The 16,443-nt window shown below is 42.7% G+C and overlaps 2 protein-coding genes across 2 annotated transcripts; both read left to right on the top strand.

Moving 5' to 3' along the window:
- The first annotated feature begins 504 nt into the window (after positions 1–504).
- LOC110508936 (L-rhamnose-binding lectin CSL2) lies at positions 505–6,062 on the top strand. The gene is made up of 10 exons (XM_036940769.2): positions 505–594; positions 1,986–2,088; positions 2,416–2,451; positions 2,631–2,684; positions 2,768–2,903; positions 3,125–3,234; positions 3,371–3,415; positions 5,350–5,488; positions 5,593–5,720; positions 5,788–6,062. The coding sequence occupies exons 2-9, from the start codon at positions 2,058–2,060 to the stop codon at positions 5,696–5,698; spliced, it is 657 nt and encodes a 218-aa protein (XP_036796664.1). The 5' UTR covers positions 505–594; positions 1,986–2,057; the 3' UTR covers positions 5,699–5,720; positions 5,788–6,062.
- A 3,969-nt stretch (positions 6,063–10,031) lies between these two features.
- LOC110517769 (L-rhamnose-binding lectin CSL2) lies at positions 10,032–15,179 on the top strand. Its single transcript, XM_036940762.2, has 10 exons — positions 10,032–10,110; positions 11,068–11,170; positions 11,498–11,533; positions 11,713–11,766; positions 11,850–11,985; positions 12,207–12,316; positions 12,453–12,497; positions 14,435–14,573; positions 14,710–14,837; positions 14,901–15,179. The coding sequence occupies exons 2-9, from the start codon at positions 11,140–11,142 to the stop codon at positions 14,813–14,815; spliced, it is 657 nt and encodes a 218-aa protein (XP_036796657.1). The 5' UTR covers positions 10,032–10,110; positions 11,068–11,139; the 3' UTR covers positions 14,816–14,837; positions 14,901–15,179.
- Positions 15,180–16,443: the final 1,264 nt, after the last annotated feature.

Consider the following 16,443-nt stretch of genomic DNA (forward strand, 5'->3'; position numbering starts at 1 on the left):
ACATTGAACGGATTTTCCAAGTAGCATTCATCCAAAACCCTGACTAGGACCAAAAACGAGTCTAGTGGTTCCCTATTTTCCAACATAGCTTTACTTTTATTGTTTACCTTTTTCTTCGCCACTGTAACCCACTCATTCTCACTTTCTGTACTATTAGCTTCACTCGACTCACTAGTAGTGTCAAACAAAACCCCAGTTTCCTCCATCTTCTGACAGTAATTCTCCCATTTCATTGAACAACAAAAGGTTGCTAACCCTCTTTTAGGATTTGACAAATTAGGTAAATATTACCATACCAATAAAGTTTGATTGGTTGATTACGGGCCCAGTGATGTAAGCATGGTGTGTACAATTCTCCATCCGACCAAATTTGGGGCACCCAGCTCAATGCCGGGAGGCGGCCTAGTTCAAAACGGAGGCAATCAACGCTTACCGGGTTCACCCGGGGCGCAGGCCAGGGGCATTAATAGAATTCCCGTAAAGCAAAATCGTCCCACGGCTGAATGTAATTGGGGACGTCTGCCATAGGATATATAATCATTAATACCTGAACAAGCTTCTTTCAGAGACGCAGGAGAAACAAGCCAGCTCAGGGTGAGATAAGCAAACAATACAAACAACTTGAAACAATCAAAGTGTACACGTGTAATTGGTCCAATAAAGAAACAACAAAGGACATAGCAAATGGCGTAAATTATGTTAATCTATGGTAACTGGCGATTGTACTATTGAAATGAAAAACCAATATAACGCTGTCTTGCGATTCAATCACATATGGTGTAGTCATCTATGTGAATATGGGAAGACCTGCGCATGAAAACTTTGTTAAATTCAGTGCTTAATTGGTAACTTGGTGGGTGCCGGAACAAAAAGTGATCGCGAGAAGAGGGGGTGACCTGGGAAACTCTGCGGTACCGGAACGCATGAAGGAATATCACTTTTGTAATAAATCATTGTATGCATATCAACGCATTGCAGCCTGGTCTCAGACTATACGTAGTAAAAGTACACCCAGAACTCTCAGTTTAGCATGATTCAGTATGGTTACTTATTAAGACAAAAACGTAAGCATGGTGGTTGGTCAGGGTGGGTGTATAAGGCAAATTTCTAGCAACCCAAAGGTGACGAGTTTGAAACAACATTGACACTTTAGCTAATAAAATTTTTCAACTACTGGCTACTTTTTAGCTACTTTGCAACTACTTAGCATGTTAGCTAACGCATCCCTTAACCCTTTTAGCTAACCTTAACCCCTTAGCTCCTAAACGTAACCCCTAGGCTAAGCTAACGTTATCAAGCTATATGACGTTAGCTGCCTACCTCCTACCTAGAATTGTAACATTTTATTACTTTTGCAAATTTGTAACATAATATGAATTTTAATTTGTAATGTTTCATACAAAATGGTTGGATGTTCTCAAATTAATACATACCGTATGAAATGTGACTTATCATACTAAATGGAGTGTTATGGATTTAATTATATAATAATACAAAATGTTCTGAGAACAGATTGTGTGTGTGTATAGTGGCATAGAGTAGAACTACACACACGGGAACTTTTTTTGTAGCCTAGGGTCTGGGAAAAATGTGGCCTTTTATATAAATACATTGAATGCAATTCTGCATAATTTGACATGACTGACTTTGGCAGAATCTTTAATAGTGCATAAATGATCGCAATGACAGGCTACTTTGACACTGACAAACTGACTGAGCTCAATAAAAACCACCTTGTTTTGAATCCATCAATAGCCTTGGCCTAGGTGTGTGGAGACACATATATCGTAGGCTACAATATGAGGACGAAGTTAGTCTAGAGATGGTGTTTTGGCACAACATGTCGGACATCCCCGGCGAGAGTACAGCGCATCATTCGGCAAGTCAGTGACACTGGAAATAGTTACCAGTATCACTGACTCACCCAATGATGAGTAGTACTCTCACTGGAGATGTATCAATAAATGTTAGGTGTATTTGTCCAGGTGACCATCTGTAACATCTTACGTGTTACTACTACAACTGAACCAGCTACTACCACACCTGTACCCAGCATCATGCTCCTTGTCAGACTGACTGCGTTCACCTGTGAGTATACTGACTGACTTGTAACAAAATATGTATTTGACGGTGTTTAAAATATACATTCCAGTATTTTCCAGATGTTTCTATATCAGTTTGTATTGAAAGTAATTGAAGTCCAATATCAACAGTATGACCCAGGTCTAATATACAGCATCCTGTATTATCTGAGGACTAGGTGATGTCCCATGTCTGTCTATACGCAGTACCATACTATATACTGTACATTATTTATATACTTACTGTATATGCTGTACACTACTCTTCTGTAAAGAATTGCGATGAGACTGACCAAGGTTAGAAAAGCTGAACTAGCTGTGTGATGTGTTTCAGTGCTGGCTGCAGTTTGCTGTACACTACCAGCTGCAGGTACATAGTTCTTAGTTAAACCCGACCAGTTTGTGTGGGTGGTTGTTTATGTTTGTGTGTGTGGGTGGTTGTCTATGTTTGTGTGTGTGGGGTGGTTGTCTATGTTTGTGTGTGTGGGTGGTTGTGTGTGTGCGCGCATCCACATCTATAACGTTATGGTAATTATGTTTCTCACTCAGTGACGAGAGTGGTCACCTGTGACAATGGAGAAAACGTCCAGTTCCTGATCTGTGGTAAGAACACACACATTCCATCCTGATGGTCTCTCCATAGTGCTGTCTGTTTCTTTACATGTTGAGTTTTCTTGCCCTGCTAGATTCTGGAGTGATCTTCATTGAGAGAGCTCTGTATGGAAGGACTGACGGAACCACCTGCAGAGAAGGACGACCTGCCAACCAGCTGACCAACACACAGTGTTCACAGACGGGCACCCTGGAGGTCCTCTCACAGAGGTACTCAGTCAGTGTTTATTTGATAAAGACCGGCTGGGATTCAGGGGCACGTTGTTGAAAAGCACATTGCAGTATCAATGTGCCTTTTTAAAGCCAATTTTCCTGATGTTCACAGTAAACACTGCAAATGTGTGCTTTAAATGTCAAGCGCTGCATGCTTGTTGACACCGCGTTTGATTAAATCCCAGCCATAACTCATCTTACCTCCTGATATCCCCCAGGTGCAATGGGAAACAGGTGTGTGAAGTGAACACTGAAGTCTTCCGTACTTCTGACCCCTGTGTTGGAATCTACAAATACCTGGATACCACCTACACCTGCAGCCCAGCAAGTCAGTCTGTTTCTATGTATAATAATACAAAATACTACACCAGGCTAATGTCTGCTATGAAAATGTATGTATTTTATTTATGTCTGCCCAGCAGTGGCCAGTGTGGTGTGTAATTCCTGTTTGTTTGTCTTGGCAGCACGCAGCATCACGTGTGAAGGCTCTGATGTTCAACTAGAATGTGGTAAGGCTCTGATGTTCAACTAGAATGTGGTAAGGCTCTGATGTTCAACTAGAATGTGGTAAGGCTCTGATGTTCAACTAGAATGTGGTAAGGCTCTGATGTTCAACTAGAATGTGGTAAGGCTCTGATGTTCAACTAGAATGTGGTAAGGCTCTGATGTTCAACTAGAATGTGGTAAGGCTCTGATGCTCTACTAGAATGTGGTAAGGCTCTAATGTTCTAGAATGTGGTAAGCGTGTCAACACTCTCCTATACAATATATTCTCCTCTCATATGATGACTATATATACTTTGCTCAAAAAAATAAAGGGATCACTTAAACATCACAATGTAACTCCAAGTCAATCACACTTCTGTGAAATCAAACTGTCCACTTAGGAAGCAACACTGATTGACAAATGTCACATGCTGTTGGAATAGACAACAGGTGGAAATTATTGCCAATTAGCAAGACACCCCCAATAAAGGAGTGGTTCTGCAGGTGGTGACCACAGACCACTTCTCAGTTCCTATGCTTCCTGGCTGATGTTTTGATCACTTGAATGCTGGTGGTGCTTTCACTCTAGTGGTAGCATGAGACTGAGTCTACAACCCACACAAGTGGCTCAGGTAGTGCAGCTCATCCAGGATGGGACATCAATGTGAGCTGTGGCAAGAAGGTTTGCTGTGTTTGTCAGCGTAGTGTCCAGAGAATGGAGGCACTACCAGGAGACAGGCCAGTACATCAGGAGACATGGAGGAGGCCGTAGGAGGGCAACAACCCAGCAGCAGGACCGCTACCTCCGCCTTTGTGCAAGGAGGAGCAGGAGAAGCACTGCCAGAGCCCTGCAAAATGACCTCCATCAGGCCACAAATGTGCATGTGTCTGCTCAAATGGTCAGAAACAGACTCCATGAGGGTGGTATGAGGGCCCGACGTCCACAGGTGGGGTCTGTGCTTACAGCCCAACACCGTGCAGGACGTTTTGGCATTTGCCAGAGAACACCAAGATTGGCAAATTCGCCACTGGCGCCCTGTGCTCTTCACAGATGACAGCAGGTTCACACTGAGCACGTGACAGAATCTGGAGACGCCGTGGAGAACGTTCTGCTGCCTGCAACATCCTCCAGCATGACCGGTTTGGCGGTGGGTCAGTCATGGTGTGGGGTGGCATTTCTTTGGGGGGCTGCACAGCCCTCCATGTGCTTGCCAGAGGTAGCCGGACTGCCATTAGGTACCGAGATGAGATCCTCAGACCCCTTGTGAGACCATATGCTGGTGTGGTTGGCCCTGGGTTCCTCCTAATGCAAGGCAATGCTAGACCTCATGTGGCTGGGATGTGTCAGCAGTGCCTGCAAGAGGAAGGCATTGATGCTATGGACTGGCCCGCCCGTTCCCCAGACCTGAATCCAATTGAGCACATCTGGGACATCATGTCTCGCTCCATCCACAAACGCCACGTTGCACCACAGACTGTCCAGGAGTTGGCGGATGCATTAGTCCAGGTCTGGGAGGAGATCCCTCAGGAGACCATCCGCCACCTCATCAGGAGCATGCCCAGGTGTTGTAGGGAGGTCAAACAGGCACGTGGAGGCCACACACACTACTGAGCCTCCATTTTGACTAAAGGACATTACATCAAAGTTGGATCAGCCTGTAGTGTGGTTTTCCACTTTTGAGTGTGATTCCAAATCCAGAACTCCATGGGTTGATAAATGTGATTTCCATTCATGATTTTGTTGTTAGCACATTCAACTATGTAAAGAAAAAGGTATTTAATAAGAATATTTCATTCATTCAGATCTAAGATGTGTTATTTTAGTGTTCCCTTTATTTTTTTGAGCAGTGTATATTATATAATAGCATAGTAGAGCAGTATTATATATAGTTTATATTATCATCACTAGAACACACCAAAGACATCCAGTCTTACCTCTCCTCCTCATCTCCCTCAGATGAAGGAACGATCCAGATCTACAGTGCCAACTATGGCCGCCGTGACCAGCTAGTGTGTTCCTTTAAACGGCCCGCTAACCAACTAGCCAACACCAACTGCCTCAGCCAATCCATAACCACCAGTAAGGTGGCAGAGAGGTATTGTACCTGCAGTATGTACTATTACAAATGCATGACTGTAGTGTTAACCTGGACTGTAGAAACATGACTGTAGTGTTAACCTGTTCCTGTCGTTGACACAGGTGTAATGGTAAGATCCAGTGTGACGTCCCGGCGTCCAACTCTCTGTATGGAGATCCATGTGTTGGAACCTACAAGTACCTAGAAGTGGCGTACACCTGTGGCTAAATGTTAGGGACGCATGCATACGGTAATACACACACACACACACACGACTGGGAAGTAGAACACTGGGGCTGACCGTTTTTGTCTTGCAGGAGATCTTCTCTGAGGAACAAAGACCAGAGAGACTACTTGGATATCTTCCTCTTCATTGGATGGATTTGTATTTCTTTCCCGTCTTCTCTCCTCTGAAGTCTCAATTGAGTGTAAAATCTATGTAAATTCAAAATTGGTAAATCTCATTGTGTATTTCATGAGGCATAACTTGTGTAATAAAATCATAATGAGGCCCCTCTTGTGCTGCAGCAATGCACGGTCAGGAGGAAGCATGGAGAAATTAAACATTAACCCCAAAAATAAACTATTCTTCAAATAACACTGACATAATACTTTGCATTTTGTGTACTAAAGTATTTATTCAAAACAATGTTGATTTTCTGAACTTAAAAAAAAATAAAAAATATTTTACCTTTATTTAACCAGGTAGGCTAGTTGAGAACAAGTTCTCATTTACAATTGCGACCTGGCCAAGATAAAGCAAAGCAGTTCGACAGATACAACGACACAGAGTTACACATGGAGTAAAACAAACATACAGTCAATAATGCAGTATAAACAAGTCCATATACAATGTGAGCAAATGAGGTGAGAAGGGAGGTAAAGGCAAAGAAGGCCATGGTGGCAAGGTAAATACAATATAGCAAGTAAAACACTGGAATGGTAGTTTTGCAATGGAAGAATGTGCAAAGTAGAAATAAAAATAATGGGGTGCAAAGGAGCTAAATAAATAAAATATAGTTGGGAAAGAGGTAGTTGTTTGGGCTAAATTATAGGTGGGCTATGTACAGGTGCAGTAATCTGTGAGCTGCTCTGACAGTTGGTGCTTAAAGCTAGTGAGGGAGATAAGTGTTTCCAGTTTCAGAGATTTTTGTAGTTCGTTCCAGTCATTGGTAGCAGAGAACTGGAAAGAGAGGCGGCCAAAGAAAGAATTGGTTTTGGGGGTGACTAGAGAGATATACCTGCTGGAGCGTGTGCTACAGGTGGGAGATGCTATGGTGACCAGCGAGCTGAGATAAGGGGGGACTTTACCTAGCAGGGTCTTGTAGATGACATGGAGCCAGTGGGTTTGGCGACGAGTATGAAGCGAGGGCCAGCCAACAAGAGCGTACAGGTCGCAATGGTGGGTAGTATATGGGGCTTTGGTGACAAAACGGATTGCACTGTGATAGACTGCATCCAATTTGTTGAGTAGGGTATTGGAGGCTATTTTGTAAATGACATCGCCAAAGTCGGATTGGTAGGATGGTCAGTTTTACAAGGGTATGTTTGGCAGCATGAGTGAAGGATGCTTTGTTGCGAAATAGGAAGCCAATTCTAGATTTAACTTTGGATTGGAGATGTTTGATATGGGTCTGGAAGGAGAGTTTACAGTCTAACCAGACACCTAAGTAGTTGTCCACGTATTCTAAGTCAGAGCCGTCCAGAGTAGTGATGTTGGACAGGCGGGTAGGTGCAGGTAGCGATCGGTTGAAGAGCATGCATTTAGTTTTACTTGTATTTAAGAGCAATTGGAGGCCACGGAAGGAGAGTTGTATGGCATTGAAGCTTGCCTGGAGGGTTGTTAACACAGTGTCCAAAGAAGGGCCGGAAGTATACAGAATGGTGTCGTCTGCGTAGAGGTGGATCAGAGACTCACCAGCAGCAAGAGCGACCTCATTGATGTATACAGAGAAGAGAGTCGGTCCAAGAATTGAACCCTGTGGCACCCCCATAGAGACTGCCAGAGGTCCGGACAACAGACCCTCCGATTTGACACACTGAACTCTATCAGAGAAGTAGTTGGTGCACCAGGCGAGGCAATCATTTGAGAAACCAAGGCTGTTGAGTCTGCCGATGAGGATGTGGTGATTGACAGAGTCGAAAGCCTTGGCCAGAACAATGAATACGGCTGCACAGTAATGTTTCTTATCGATGGCGGTTAAGATATCATTTAGGACCTTGAGCGTGGCTGAGGTGCACCCATGACCAGCTCTGAAACCAGATTGCATAGCAGAGAAGGTATGGTGAGATTCGAAATGGTCGGTAATCTGTTTGTTGACTTGGCTTTCGAAGACCTTAGAAAGGCATGGTAGGATAGATATAGGTAGATATAACTGAGGTGGTTGGTCTGATTTTCACTAAGAACTGTGGTGGTTGGTCTGAATTAAACTAAGCAGCATAAAGACAAGACTTGGTCTTTTGTTCAATATTATGAAACATGTCCTTACACACTAAATACTTTATTTGAATCCACAAATGATATTACACCAAGAAGGATTAAAACATTTGAAGGTCTTGGATACATGGTTTGTTTGGGGCAAACAACACGAGTACCAGTCTTCATATTTTAATAACCTAAAACGCAATATACACTGCAGCTGCTTAGTTTTGGCTTAAATCAACTCGAAAGTAAGGCAAGACTTAAATGGCTGTCTAGTAATGGTCAACAAGCAACTTGACAGAGCTTGAAGAATTTAATGTGCAAGTTTTGTACAGTCCAGGTGTGCTGTTAGACCCAGAAAGGTTCACAGCTGTAATCACTGACAAAGGTGATTCTAACATGTGACTCGGGGGTTTGAATACTTATCTAAATGAGATTTCTATATTGCATTTTCAATACATTTGCAAAAAATGTATTAAATGTGTAGATGGGTGAGAATTATTTCGTCATCCATTTTGAATTCAGGCTGTAACACAAAGTGGAGTAAGTCGAGGTGTATGAATGCTTTCTGAAGGCACTCTACACACAGACCTGAGTTATTGTAGTATCTGACACTACCTCACTGTCCAACCCAGCAGCATGAACAGAAGAGAAAGAAAATGTCCAACTCTTTCCAGTTGTCCATTAAGAATTTACCAGGACCTGGCGTCCAAAGAAGATGCTAGTCTACACATACAAAAAAGCAGTGGGGTGCTCATATTTACAGTAGTCAAAAATCAATGATAAACTGGGTGGTTCGAGCCCTGAAAGCTGATTGGCTGACAGCCATGGCATATCAGACCGTATGACAACATTTATTTTTACTGCTATAACTATGTTGGTAATTAGTTTATAATAGCAGTAAGGCACCTCGGGAGTTTGTGATATATGGCCAATATACCACGGCTAAGGGCTGTGTTCAGGCACTGTCGCACATAAGAACAGCCCTTAGCCGTGGTATATTGGCCATATACTACACCTCAGGCCTTATTGCTCAAATCTACAGTACCATTCAAAAGGATGGACATCTACTCAAGGGTATTTATTTGTACTATTTTCAACATTGTAGAATAATAGTGAAGATATCAAAACTATGAAATAACACACATGGAATCATGTAACCAAAAAAGTTTTACATTAAATATATTTTAGATTCTTCAAAAGTAGCCTTCCTTTGCCTTGACAGGGTTGCACACTTGGGATTCTCTCAACCGGCTTCATCTGGAATGCTTTTCCAACAGTCTTCCCTCCACAAAACCTGGGGTATACCAACAAAGCCAAAACACAGGGATATTGGAGGGTAAATTATTATTCAATGTAAACAGGCAAACATTTCATGCATCTCCTTCAACTCACAAAAGGAAACGGTATACCAAGAACATTAGAGATGGTGATAAATCAACATTTTGTAACAGAGGACAATTACTGTGAAAGTGGGTGTTCATCTGAATCAGTGAAAGCTCTTCCCCTAAATCTCTTCTGATATCACTTGATTTGTGTGAGGAGAATATTAACTTAACTGACTTGACTAGTTAAATAAAGGTTCAAAAATAAAAAATGAGAGAGAGGGATTAGACGGAGATGTCATGAACGAGACCCATAAGTATCGGAGCCAACTGTTTCCATTGTTTCGGTCAGCTCCATTCATTGGGAGTTCAATTTGGCTTCCAATGCCGATATACTTCCTGGATAATCTTCAATTTGATGACTTCACTGTCTAATCCTTCTTAATCTCATTCTAGCTGTGTAACCAGAAAGTTTGGGGACAACCCAAAGGCAAAAATACAATCTGTTTTCCATTTGAATCATTGATTGATTCATGTAACTTAAACTTGCTAACCCTCTTTTTGGATTTGACAAATTAGGTAAATATTACCATACCAATAAAGTTTGATTGGTTGATTACGGACCCAGTGATGTAAGCATGGTGTGTAAAATTCTCCATCCGACCAAATTTGGGGCACCCAGCTCAATGCCGGGAGGCGGCCTAGTTCAAAACGGAGGCAATCAACGCTTACCGGGTTCACCCGGGGCGCAGGCCAGGGGCATTAATAGAATTCCCGTAAAGCAAAATCGTCCCACGGCTGAATGTAATTGGGGACGTCTGCCATAGGATATATAATCATTAATACCTGAACAAGCTCCTTTCAGAGATGCAGGAGAAACAAGCCAGCTCAGGGTGAGATAAGCAAACAATACAAACAACTTGAAACAATCAAAGTGTACACGTGTAATTGGTCCAATAAAGAAACAACAAAGGACTTAGCAAATGGCGTAAATTATGTTAATCTATGGTAACTGGCGATTGTACTATTGAAATGAAAAACCAATATAACGCTGTCTTGCGATTCAATCACATATGGTGTAGTCATCTATGTGAATATGGGAAGACCTGCGCATGAAAACTTTGTTAAATTCAGTGCTTAATTGGTAACTTGGTAGGTGCCGGAACAAAAAGTGAGCGCGAGAAGGGGGTGACCTGGGGAATTCTGAGGTACCGGAACGCATGAAGGAATATCACTTTTGTAATAAATCATTGTATGCATATCATCGCATTGCAGCCTGGTCTCAGACTATACGTAGCATCATTCGGCAAGTCAGTGACACTGAAAATAGTTACCAGTATCACTGACTCACCCAATGATGAGTAGTACTCTCACTGGAGATGTCTGACATGTTCCTGCCAAAAGACCATATCTCTCGTTTTTACATTTTACATTGTAAAAAATGAAATTCTGGGAGAGGTACTGAATCTGGCTAAAAAGGTTCCCAACGATAGTCTAAAACAGGAAGGTGCCAGCCGGCTAAAATTAAGCACTGGTTAATTAGATTGTCTCCCGTGGAGAATTAACCAAACTGTTTACTGAAACTGTATTACGTGACATGTTCACAGGTAGATTGACACCCAGAGAAAATAAAACCCAACGATAACTAAAATGGGCTTCATGCTGTGGTGATTGCGTAACGGAAGGACGGCACCATCACACAGTACATGTGGTTTGAGCTGGCGTGAGATTTTAGTTCTGTGTTGCCGAGTTGACTGCTAATCTGCTGTGCTTTGTGTTCCTGGTTGATGCGTTGCAAACAAGGATCTGTTCTTGGCAAGTATCAATAAATGTTAGGTGTATTTGTCCAGGTGACCATCTGTAACATCTTACGTGTTACTACTACAACTGAACCAGCTACTACCACACCTGTACCCAGCATCATGCTCCTTGTCAGACTGACTGCGTTCACCTGTGAGTATACTGACTGACTTGTAACAAAATATGTATTTGAGGGCGTTTAAAATATACATTCCAGTATTTTCCAGATGTTTCTATATCAGTTTGTATTGAAAGTAATTGAAGTCCAATATCAACAGTATGACCCAGGTCTAATATACAGCATCCTGTATTATCTGAGGACTAGGTGATGTCCCATGTCTGTCTATACGCAGTACCATACTATATACTGTACATTATTTATATACTTACTGTATATGCTGTACACTACTCTTCTGTAAAGAATTGCGATGAGACTGACCAAGGTTAGAAAAGCTGAACTAGCTGTGTGATGTGTTTCAGTGCTGGCTGCAGTTTGCTGTACACTACCAGCTGCAGGTACATAGTTCTTAGTTAAACCCGACCAGTTTGTGTGGGTGGTTGTTTATGTTTGTGTGTGTGGGTGGTTGTCTATGTTTGTGTGTGTGGGGTGGTTGTCTATGTTTGTGTGTGTGGGTGGTTGTGTGTGTGCGCGCATCCACATCTATAACGTTATGGTAATTATGTTTCTCACTCAGTGACGAGAGTGGTCACCTGTGACAATGGAGAAAACGTCCAGTTCCTGATCTGTGGTAAGAACACACACATTCCATCCTGATGGTCTCTCCATAGTGCTGTCTGTTTCTTTACATGTTGAGTTTTCTTGCCCTGCTAGATTCTGGAGTGATCTTCATTGAGAGAGCTCTGTATGGAAGGACTGACGGAACCACCTGCAGAGAAGGACGACCTGCCAACCAGCTGACCAACACACAGTGTTCACAGACGGGCACCCTGGAGGTCCTCTCACAGAGGTACTCAGTCAGTGTTTATTTGATAAAGACCGGCTGGGATTCAGGGGCACGTTGTTGAAAAGCACATTGCAGTATCAATGTGCCTTTTTAAAGCCAATTTTCCTGATGTTCACAGTAAACACTGCAAATGTGTGCTTTAAATGTCAAGCGCTGCATGCTTGTTGACACCGCGTTTGATTAAATCCCAGCCATAACTCATCTTACCTCCTGATATCCCCCAGGTGCAATGGGAAACAGGTGTGTGAAGTGAACACTGAAGTCTTCCGTACTTCTGACCCCTGTGTTGGAATCTACAAATACCTGGATACCACCTACACCTGCAGCCCAGCAAGTCAGTCTGTTTCTATGTATATTAATACAAAATACTACACCAGGCTAATGTCTGCTATGAAAATGTATGTATTTTATTTATGTCTGCCCAGCAGTGGGCAGTGTGGTGTGTAATTCCTGTTTGTTTGTCTTGGCAGCACGCAGCATCACGTGTGAAGGCTCTGATGCTCAACTAGAATGTGGTAAGGCTCTGATGTTCAACTAGAATGTGGTAAGGCTCTGATGTTCAACTAGAATGTGGTAAGGCTCTGATGTTCTATTAGAATGTGGTAAGGCTCTGATGCTCTATTAGAATGTGGTAAGGCTCTGATGCTCTATTAGAATGTGGTAAGGCTCTAATGCTCTATTAGAATGTGGTAAGGCTCTGATGTTCAACTAGAATGTGGTAAGGCTCTGATGTTCAACTAGAATGTGGTAAGGCTCTGATGTTCAACTAGAATGTGGTAAGGCTCTGATGTTCAACTAGAATGTGGTAAGGCTCTAATGTTCTAGAATGTGGTAAGCGTGTCAACACTCCTCATACAATATATTCTCCTCTCATATAATGATTATATATACACTGCTCAAAAAAATAAAGGGATCACTTAAACATCACAATGTAACTCCAAGTCAATCACACTTCTGTGAAATCAAACTGTCCACTTAGGAAGCAACACTGATTGACAAATGTCACATGCTGTTGGAATAGACAACAGGTGGAAATTATTGCCAATTAGCGAGACACCCCCCAATAAAGGAGTGGTTCTGCAGGTGGTGACCACAGACCACTTCTCAGTTCCTATGCTTCCTGGCTGATGTTTTGATCACTTTTGAATGCTGGCGGTGCTTTCACTCTAGTGGTAGCATGAGACTGAGTCTACAACCCACACAAGTGGCTCAGGTAGTGCAGCTCATCCAGGATGGGACATCAATGCGAGCTGTGGCAAGAAGGTTTGCTGTGTCTGTCAGCGTAGTGTCCAGAGCATGGAGGCTCTACCAGGAGACAGGCCAGTACATCAGGAGACATGGAGGAGGCAGTAGGAGGGCAACAACCCAGCAGCAGGAACGCTACCTCCGCCTTTGTGCATGGAGGAGCAGGAGGAGCACTGCCAGAGCCCTGCAAAATGACCTCCAGCAGGCCACAAATGTGCATGTGTCTGCTCAAATGGTCAGAAACAGACTCCATGAGGGTGGTATGAGGGCCCGACGTCCACAGGTGGGGTCTGTGCTTACAGCCCAACACCGTGCAGGACGTTTGGCATTTGCCAGAGAACACCAAGATTGGCAAATTCGCCACTGGCGCCCTGTGCTCTTCACAGATGACAGCAGGTTCACACTGAGCACGTGACAGAATCTGGAGACGCCGTGGAGAACGTTCTGCTGCCTGCAACATCCTCCAGCATGACCGGTTTGGCGGTGGGTCAGTCATGGTGTGGGGTGGCATTTCTTTGGGGGGCTGCACAGCCCTCCATGTGCTTGCCAGAGGTAGCCTGACTGCCATTAGGTACCGAGATGAGATCCTCAGACCCCTTGTGAGACCATATGCTGGTGTGGTTGGGTTCCTCCTAATGCAAGACAATGCTAGACCTCATGTGGCTGGGATGTGTCAGCAGTGCCTGCAAGAGGAAGGCATTGATGCACCACAGACTGTCCAGGAGTTGGCGGATGCTTTAGTCCAGGTCTGGGAGGAGATCCCTCAGGAGACCATCCGCCACCTCATCAGGAGCATGCCCAGGCGTTGTAGGGAGGTCAAACAGGCACGTGGAGGCCACACACACTACTGAGCCTCATTTTGACTTGTTTTAAGGACATTACATCAAAGTTGGATCAGCCTGTAGTGTGGTTTTCCACTTTTGAGTGTGATTCCAAATCCAGACCTCCATGGGTTGATAAATGTGATTTCCATTCATGATTTTTGTGATTTTGTTGTTAGCACATTCAACTATGTAAAGAAAAAGGTATTTAATAAGAATATTTCATTCATTCAGATCTAGGATGTGTTATTTTAGTGTTCCCTTTATTTTTTTGAGCAGTGTATATTATATAATAGCATAGTAGAGCAGTATTATATATAGTTTATATTACCATCACTAGAACACACCAGACATCCAGTCTTACCTCTCCTCCTTATCTCCTTCAGATGAAGGAACGATCCAGATCTACAGTGCCAACTATGGCCGCCGTGACCAGCTAGTGTGTTCTTTTAAACGGCCCGCTAACCAACTAGCCAACACCAACTGCCTCAGCCAATCCATAACCACCAGTAAGGTGGCAGTGAGGTATTGTACCTGCAGTATGTACTATTACAAATGCATGACTGTAGTGTTAACCTGTACTGTAGAAACATGACTGTAGTGTTAACCTGGACTGTAGAAACATGACTGTAGTGTTAACCTGTTCCTGTCGTTGACACAGGTGTAATGGTAAGATCCAGTGTGACGTCCCGGCGTCCAACTCTCTGTATGGAGATCCATGTGTTGGAACCTACAAGTACCTGGAAGTGGCGTACACCTGTGGCTAAATGTTAGGGACGCATTCATACGGTAATACACACACACACACGACTGGGAAGTAGAACACTGGGGCTGACCGTTTTTGTCTTGCAGGAGATCTTCTCTGAGGAACAAAGACCAGAGAGACTACTTGGATATCTTCCTCTTCATTGGATGGATTTGTATTTCTTTCCCGTCTTCTCTCCTCTGAAGTCTCAATTGAGTGTAAAATCTATGTAAATTCAAAATTGGTAAATCCCATTGATTGTGTATTTCATGAGGCATAACTTGTGTAATAAAATCATGAGGCCCCTCTTGTGCTGCAGCAATGCACGGTCAGGAGGAAGCATGGAGAAATTAAACATTAACCCCAAAAATAAACTATTCTTCAAATAACACTGACATAATACTTTGCATTTTGTGTACTAAAGTATTTCTTCAAAACAATGTTGATTTTCTGAACTGAGGTGGTTGGTCTGATTTTCACTAAGAACTGTGGTGGTTGGTCTGAATTAATCTAAGCAGCATAAAGACAAGACTTGGTCTTTTGTTCAATATTATGAAACATGTCCTTACACAATAAATACTTTATTTGAATCCACAAATGATACTACACCAAGAAAAATTAAAACATTTGAAGGTCTTGGATACATGGTTTGTTTGGGGCAAACAACACGAGTACCAGTCTTCATATTTTAATAACCTAAAACGCAATACACTGCAGTTGCTTAGTTTTGGCTTAAATCAACTCGAAAGTAAGGCAAGACTTAAATGGCTGTCTAGTAATGGTCAACAAGCAACTTGACAGAGCTTGAAGAATTTAATGTGCAAGTTTTGTACAGTCCAGGTGTGCTGTTAGACCCAGAAAGGTTCACAGCTGTAATCACTGACAAAGGTGATTCTAACATGTGACTCGGGGGTTTGAATACTTATCTAAATGAGATTTCTATATTGCATTTTCAATACATTGGCAAAAAAATTATTAAATGTGTAGATGGGTGAGAATTATTTCGTCATCCATTTTGAATTCAGGCTGTAACAAAGTGGAGTAAGTCGAGGTGTATGAATGCTTTCTGAAGGCACTCTACACACAGACCTGAGTTATTGTAGTATCTGACACTACCTCACTGCCCAACCCAGCAGCATGAACAGAAGAGAAAGAAAATGTTCAACTCTTTCCAGTTGTCCATTAAGAATTTACCAGGACCTGGCGTCCAAAGAAGATGCTAGTCTACACATACAAAAAAAGCAGTGGGGTGCTCATATTTACAGTAGTCAAAAATCAATGATAAACTGGGTGGTTCAAGCCCTGAAAGCTGATTGGCTGACAGCCATGGTATATCAGACCGTATGACAACATTTATTTTTACTGCTATAACTATGTTGGTAATTAGTTTATAATAGCAGTAAGGCACCTCGGGAGTTTGATTTATGGCCAATATACCACGGCTAAGGGCTGTGTTCAGGCACTGTCGCACATAAGAACAGCCCTTAGCCGTGGTATATTGGCCATATACTACACCTCAGGCCTTATTGCTCAAATCTACAGTACCATTCAAAAGGTTGGACTCAAGGGTATTTATTTGTACTATTTTTCAACATTGTAGAATAACAGTGAAGATATCAAAACTATGAAATAACACACATTGAATCATGT

This window comes from Oncorhynchus mykiss, chromosome 2, assembly GCF_057628025.1.
Source record: "Oncorhynchus mykiss isolate SJ-2025 chromosome 2, ASM5762802v1, whole genome shotgun sequence".
NCBI lineage: Eukaryota > Metazoa > Chordata > Actinopteri > Salmoniformes > Salmonidae > Oncorhynchus > Oncorhynchus mykiss.

What these genes read in the sequence shown, in the direction of transcription:
- LOC110517769 (XM_036940762.2), top strand. Translation starts at nt 11,140, where the DNA reads ATGCTCCTTGTCAGACTGACTGCGTTCACCT. An exon ending in CAGACTGACTGCGTTCACCT is followed by an intron (nt 11,171 to 11,497) that starts GTGAGTATACTG and finishes GATGTGTTTCAG; the next exon opens with TGCTGGCTGCAGTTTGCTGT. An exon ending in CTACACCTGCAGCCCAGCAA is followed by an intron (nt 12,317 to 12,452) that starts GTCAGTCTGTTT and finishes TTGTCTTGGCAG; the next exon opens with CACGCAGCATCACGTGTGAA.
- LOC110508936 (XM_036940769.2), top strand. Translation starts at nt 2,058, where the DNA reads ATGCTCCTTGTCAGACTGACTGCGTTCACCT. An exon ending in CTGTACACTACCAGCTGCAG is followed by an intron (nt 2,452 to 2,630) that starts GTACATAGTTCT and finishes TTTCTCACTCAG; the next exon opens with TGACGAGAGTGGTCACCTGT. An exon ending in CGTCCAGTTCCTGATCTGTG is followed by an intron (nt 2,685 to 2,767) that starts GTAAGAACACAC and finishes TTGCCCTGCTAG; the next exon opens with ATTCTGGAGTGATCTTCATT.